This window comes from Aplidium turbinatum, chromosome 7 (assembly GCF_918807975.1).
Source record: "Aplidium turbinatum chromosome 7, kaAplTurb1.1, whole genome shotgun sequence".
In the NCBI taxonomy this organism is placed as follows: Eukaryota; Metazoa; Chordata; class Ascidiacea; order Aplousobranchia; family Polyclinidae; genus Aplidium; species Aplidium turbinatum.
In genome coordinates, this window is record NC_137478.1 from 18,687,119 (window position 1) to 18,694,703 (window position 7,585).

Consider the following 7,585-nt stretch of genomic DNA (forward strand, 5'->3'; position numbering starts at 1 on the left):
TTGATGTCATTATATTTTTTATGCTTAGATAACTTTCCCACAATCCTTTGGTCAAAATTGTACTAAAAATGAAGGTGCAAAAAGGATTTATAGGTTTTGGGTTAAAAAAGTAAATTTTTTTGGCTGAATTTGTTTTAAAATAACTCATTTGTTATGCAAGAAATGTTCATGAACTTTTTTGTAGTGGTAGGTGATGTATTTATGATGAGATTAAGCTGAAAGGTTTTTCGATAGCAATGTTAGTTTTTTTTCAGCTGTTGTTTCATTCCTGAACGATCAGGTAGGGAGCCTTGAGTCACCTTGTGTTGGGACCTACAAGCCATGACAAGTGCCTGTGATAGTAGATGTTAAAGTGTCATATGACATCATTTTTTTGTTTTCACACCTTTCCATTAGGATATGTCACAATTCTGACTTTTGTTTCGTTTGCAACTATTAATTATGCTATTTCACATGAAAATTCTGACAGCTCATCCCAAGGAATCATTCGAAAATTCTTCATCGCTTATTTCAAAATTTAAAGCTTGGAAGCTGGCTTAAAGATTGATTTCACACATAAATAATAGGCTACAACTATGTTTTAGAATTGCATTTTTGATATGGCGAAGTGATTTCTTTGCTAAAATACTACATTTTTTGGCTTATCGCAATTGTGGCTTATCGCTCCCCACATGTGGGGTGCGATAAGCCGCTTGGCGCGTGTTTACGTTTTTGAGCGTAAATTAAACATTCGCTGAATTAATAACTTGTACTTTTGCTGTAGAGTAGGTAGCACTACAAGGCATTGCAAAACCAATTTTTAGAGAAAAATATTGAGAAACGTAGAAGATATGCATCTAAAGGAAAAAAGTGGCTCACAGGTCCCGACCTTCCCCTACTTGCTGATCGTAGGATGACTTCGGTACGCCAGCAGTCAGATCTTATGAGGTCGGTTCTTGGAAAAGATCAAGTAGCTGCAATGCTGCATCACCTTCGACAGTATACTGCCAACGACAAAAAAATCTCTGATGGAAAGTGAGAAACTTCTCAACTCAGCTTCTGCCATGCATTTGTGTTACGATGGGCGCGTTGTCGATAAAATAGATCGATACGTTTTCTTGGGCCAACTTGTTGATGATAATGGCAGGAAGCACGAAAGTGTGCTTGCTGTTAAATGTTTTCCCAAAAGTGTGTCGGTCACTGCAGAACTGATTTTTGTCACCATCATCCAGTAGGCTTGCAGAGTTCACCTATCCCAAGTATATTCAGTCATGGCATGGCTGATACGACTGCTCTCAACACAGGAAAAAAGTCCGGAGTCAATACTCGACTGGTCAAATATTTTAATGATGAAGTTGGTCATGATATTCATACCCTTTAACGCATGTTCCACATAAACGAAATATATCTTTCCCATGTCATTTCTTTTGTGGACGGCGCCAAGAAGAGTCCCGAAGCAATGCAAGATGGGGCTTTGCTTAACCAGATAGCAAGACTAGACAAGCCCAATACTGAAACCTTAACACCAACTATTATTACGCAATAACAGCTTCCAAGAGTAGAAAAATACAGAAAAACTTTTATGTTGATCACCTGATCTATGTTCATCAGGAGAAAATAGACCGAAAATCAGATTTTTTGAAATAACTTTTTTTCTGAAGCAGATAGACTTTAATATTCTCTACATCAGGTATAGGAAACCGACCCTTCTGCGCATTTTCAAACTAATTTTGTCGATCTATGATGAGCGGTTCCGGAGATACGGCCAAATTTCGAGATTTTGAGGCCCAAAAGTTTCAAACCTCGTGGACCACCTCAATATGACGTCATAATTGAAAAAAATTTGGGGTATAAACTTTTTACCCCAAATACCACCAGATGGGACCCCAGGCATTTTGAATTTCAAAAATGGTAAAAAAATGAAACACCCTACTATATAGGCTACTCAAGTGTAGGCTATACCAGATCAAAACTAAGGTATAAGTTACAGCTGGAGAAGGGTATACAGCTTAGATCTGTGATAGTGAAAGTCACAACAGAGACAGCAATTGGCATATTTATAAACTTTTAACCGGACCTACTGGTGTGCGGTTATTACTCGCCAACCTGCTTTGTGCTTTTGAAACAGATACGCTCATTTTGCATGCGTGTGCAGTGTGGTTCGCATTTGACTTTGGGATTGTTGCGTCATTAATGCGCAAGTACGGGCTTGTGATGAAATGACCTCCTCTTCTAAAAAACTTATTCTGCACTCAAAGGTACGGTGGCTATTGCGAGGGAAAGTTCTTTCCCGTGTGTTTGAACTTCGCGAACAATTAGGGGCATTTTACACTGAACATGAAGACCCAAGGGCTTCCAAGTTTCGTGACATATTCTGGATTGCAAAATTGGCATACTTGGCGTCGATTTTTGATCGTTTGAACCAAGTGAATATCAGTCTTCAAGGGAGAGGGGGTGATATATTTCGGTCAACTAGCAAGATCAATGCGCTGAAGATGAAAATTGCACTCTGGAAAGAGAGTGCTTTGTCGAGGAACTTCAATGACTTTCCTGTATTAAGTCAAGACATGAAAGAGTCTAGCTGGGAGTTTGAGGACGTTTCTACTGAAGATAACTTGTCTGCCCTTATTGTTGGTCACCTGAAATTACTTGCCGACAATTTGACTACGTATTTTCCTGAAGATAACGACCAATGTCTGGAAGCAAACTCGTGGAATATCCAACCATTTAATGAAGAACCAACTGAGGATGAGGAATTATTGGAACTACGGGCTGATTTAAATCAAAAATTCTCATTCCGAGAAGTGGATTACACAGAATGCTGGGTATCTCTTCTTGAATTTCCCGAATACACAAATCTCGCCCAAAAAGCCATTGATGTCTTGGTGCAGATGCCTACCACTTATTTATGTAAAGAAGGGTTTTCCAGTCTTGTTGAGATCATGTCAAACAAACGAAACTCGATACTTGACACTGATTCTTTAATGCGGGGAGGAATAGAGAAAGAGCTAACGCCACGTTATGTCCAACTTGCCGAAACAATGCAACAACAAGCTAGCTATTAAATCTTCAATTTTGACGTTTTTTGCACTTTTGCATGCGTAGTTTCTTGTGCCCAGTTCAAGACTACTATCAGCTACTATAATCACTTTAACAAACAATTAATTAATTATTAGTTTTTTTTACTTCCTGTGCACAATTAAACATTGCTATTTGTGAGGTATACGAAGTTATTAAAAATTGAAAAAAGGTGTACCACGGACAAAAAGGTTGAAGAGTCTACTCTACAAGTATGAAAACCATAGATACAGGGCCGGATTAACCATTAGGCTAATAAGGCTATAGCCTTAGGCCCTGGAAAAATTCGGCCCTCATTTTTGTAAGGCTGGTAGTGATACAGATCCAGTACAGTAGGCCTACAGTTTTGCTTAAAAACGAATGACTGAGTTGAGTCAATGCATATAAAGAGCTCATTTCCAACACCACGTAGACGCCACTTTTACCGAAATTGAGTTTAGAACAGGGCTTTTCAACCTGGGGGTCGCGAGCCGCTTGAAATTCCAGTGTATTGTTTTCAATTCTTTTTTGCCAGATAAGATTAAAAACTGTGTTTTTTTCGCTATCGCCCATTCCTCTACTTGAGGTTATTATATCTTTCAAGCTTTCAGACGTTGCAAAGGCTTCAACAATTCAATTTATTTTTCTTTGTCAGAATGCTAAAGAAATGATTTTGTGAAAAAGAAATACAGTAACAAAACCAACAAAAGGAAAAGGTGGCAAAACTTATTAATGGTTTAAGACAGTGGTTCTCAACCTTTTAACAGTGGGGGACCGGCAACATTTTTAAAAATTTTCCCGGACCGGCAACCAAAGATCGTACCGTAGTGAATAGAATGAATATTTGTAACGTTGTGTTAACCAAAGTTGTCGTTGCGCACCATAATGCAAGGTTTTAGCATATGATTTGTATTCAGGACAAAAATTGGAATAAAACGGCAATCAAATCAACTCAAACAGAAAAATGTCCATTTGCATACAATATCAATGTCAGTGGGAAATTTGCTTTGTTATTAAAGCTAGAGATGAAAAAGAATTGTCGTTTCTAAAGAGCTAGTTGAAACAGTTACCATCAAATCGATTGTTTTGAAAGTTAGGCACGAATTCGTTTGCATGAGATAACCAGAAGTGTGACAATCATGTTTTTCGAATCTGGACTGCAAAGTGGAAGCACAACATACTGTAATTCGATCAGACTTTTTCATGAAGATTGAAGTCGCATGTGTTGACATCATCGATGCATGGATTGTTTATCCAAAAGTTTTCATGTCGAGGATCTTCATGTTACGCAAAATGATCGTCAAAATTGTTAGCCAACTCTTTGAAGTGTTGACTCACAATGCTTAGCACCTCTTTTTACTTTTTTTAGCACTCCATTTCACCAGCATTTTTCGCAGCAAATTGTCTTGTTTTCATTCTATTCCGAAGCGCTATTTTCCGCATAGTCTTTGAAAAACAAGATCTTTGCTTTCTCAAACTCCGGTTCTGGCAAATTTAAATTGCAGGACTGACTTTATCCCGGAACTTCAAATTTATCTAATTTCAAATTTTCGTCTCCAACGACTTTGAATTTTTTCAAAATCAAGGACAAAATTCCCCATTTGGTTATGTATCTCTGTGTTTCAAAACTTTTTGAAAACTACACGCAATTGTAACAAAAACATTATCAACGGCACAGAGTTAGGTCATCAAAAAGTTCACCTTTATTTACGTAGAGCAGTGGTCGGCAACCAGCGGCTCCGGAGCCGCATGCGGCTCTTTAGCTCCTCTGAAGCGGCTCCCTCCAGATTTGACATGATTTGATATAGCCTATGCGTTCGACGGTGATTAAAAAAAAAAAAAACGGCATCAAAACGTTGTTTACTAGTTGTGCAAGATGATGCAGCAATGAGCCAACTCTGATCGAGTGACACTCTATCAGAACATAATAGACTTTTTTTTACAATTTTTGTTATTTAAGTTTTGACTTCATCAGGTCAGTTTACAGCTTTTGGCGCGAACACTGAACAGCATACCCGTTTTTATCAGTAGCCATGCACAAAATTACATTTTAAAAAGAGAAAAGTTTTAGGCGAAAACAGAGATGTTATTCAGCATAGACAAGTGAACATAAACATGAACTTTGCATTCAATGCAAATGATGTTGGCATATCTGCATGCTTAATAGCCTATGTGGGAAAAACTCCCAAAATGAATGACTTCAAAAGGCACTGTCAGAACAGCCATAGAGCATTAATTTTGCTGCACATTATCCCATTTTGGAGATTAGTTAAAGTAGGCAGTATTCGAACTTATGCAAAAATCGGAGCAGAGAAGGCTAAGGAAGCTTTCAATAAATGGATAACAGCCCCATGCCAAAGATACTGACACTTTGCGTATAGCAGCTTTAGCCCTTGTCTACTCTTCAGCAGAGTACTGTGCACCTGTTTGGTGCCGCAGTGCTCACTGTCACAACATCGACACTGTCATAAATAGCGCCCTGCGCACAGTGACCGGATGCCTGCGTCTCACATCATTGGACAATCTCCCCATTCTCGCTGGCATCCAACCTGCTGAGCTTCGTCGCGAAGAAGCCACTCTGTCCCTCTGTCGACGGGCACTGGAGCCTAACCACCTTCTCCACCACAAGATCTCTGCTCTCCCAAACGAGCACCCCCGTCGACTGAAATGAAGACACTCATTCGTGCCAGCCGCTCAACTTCTTGTGATCAACGTGCTGATGTACAAGACATCTCTGCGGCTGCTTGGGCGCACCATATATGGAGTTCTGAATGGAAGTCAACCGCCACCAGACTCTATTCGTTCATCCCCGACGCCGACACACGCCCCATCGGTCTAACACTACCAAGACAGGCATGGGTGCGCCTCAACCGTCTCCGTACGGGCGTCGGGCTTTTCCGCTCAACCATGCACCAATGGGGAATGGCCTCTTCCTCCTCCTGCGAATGTGGTGCCGAGGAACAGACCGCAGACCACATCATCAATGACAGCTCCATCTTCAAGCCACCTAACGGAGTGGAAGGTCTGCGTGTCATAGATGATGAAACCAAAGACTAGCTGCTCTCTAGTAGCCTTCCAGTGTAGTCCGGGAACATAGTGAATCTGGGGTGGTAAAAGGATAGACTCTCGGCCCCAGAGGCTCACACGACGACGACGATCGAGCCCCATGCCACACCAATGCTGCTAGTTTTGTGGCAGCTCAATAGATTGTTAAGCGAGGAAAGCCGTACACAGATAGAGATGACGGCATAAAAAAGAATTGTTCGGTTGCAAAGAAACTGTAGTCTGATCTACTTGAAACACATAATATGTATTGCGTTTTGTGGCTCTCAGCTGGTCATACCTGCCAAAATATGTAACAGAATCGCTCTTTTGTTAAAAAAGGTTGCCGACCACTGACGTAGAGGTATATCTTCAATTTTACGTGGAGATATGTCAGTATTACAGCTGTGCATGTTTCACAGTGCGATCACAATTTTACAATATGCTAATGACTCCACATAGGCGAGTAAGAAGTGACATTGGACCCGGACATTTTTGATAACAACCGTTTTTTGGTTGCAGGAGACTTGTCTGGTAGTCAGACCAACGATTCCAAAATTCGGCAAAAATCGGACCTAAGGAACTGCCCAAAACTGCATTTTAAATTTGCATTGCGCGCCATCTAGCGATTGTAAATATTTGCTCTAAATAAAATGCAACTTATGACACATATATACACGTAATTAACAGTCACAAGAAGATAAGTGTATTAAAACTATTTAAAAAGGTTGTGGTCATAGGTGTCGGCAGGGAAGGGGCACTTAACCCTCCCCGGATTATGATTTTACATGTAATTTGCTCGCAAGAGTGCAATTTTCCAAAATCGGATTCGCCTTCCAGGCAAACACTTTTCCATCAGGTTTTCAACCAACTCTATTTTATTTTTTTGATTTTTCTAAATATTTTTTCGCCGTAGGCGCAACAATCACTTACATCAGACGTTAACAGTAGTTTTTTTCACAATTCTCGCACATCACCACTCAAATGTTACTTTAAATTTAAAACTTTTTTTAACTATGTTGCAGCTTACAAGATGAATTTGGCTTCAAAAATTGTGTCTTTGCAACCCCTGCCTCTCCCCACCCCTGCATATTTTCTTCCGACACCCATGTTTGTAATGCATTTGCTCATTTATTACAGTTTAAAATGATTTTCACGCAATTATAATCGCCTACGTTAAATTGTAATTCAATGTAGGTTATATGACAATTCAAGAACATTAGCAACTGAAACAAATGATGATACAACGTTGGCAGATGAATCAACGTATGGTAAAAAGATGGACATCAGCGATTTGAGCGATTAATGTTTATCTGAAGACAATTTAATGTCGTTTATTCAGTACTATTTCTTTGCTTCAACAGAAAAGGCAGCGTATATTTAATACATGCGTTCACTTTCATTTACAAATCATTCATTGCAAAAAAATACTTTACTTGCAAAAACTACCACAGTGACAATTTGAGGTCCCGTTTTAGAGCTACAACTATTTTTATTAAAGTAAATA

At 39.5% G+C, this 7,585-nt stretch overlaps 1 protein-coding gene across 1 annotated transcript; it reads left to right on the forward strand.

The window, feature by feature from the left end:
- The first annotated feature begins 2,198 nt into the window (after positions 1 to 2,198).
- LOC145773806 (protein FAM200A-like) lies at positions 2,199 to 7,384 on the forward strand. Its single transcript, XM_082584934.1, has 2 exons — positions 2,199 to 2,923; positions 7,276 to 7,384. Exons 1-2 carry the CDS (start codon positions 2,199 to 2,201, stop codon positions 7,382 to 7,384), a joined length of 834 nt encoding a protein of 277 aa, XP_082441060.1.
- The last annotated feature ends 201 nt before the right edge of the window (positions 7,385 to 7,585 follow it).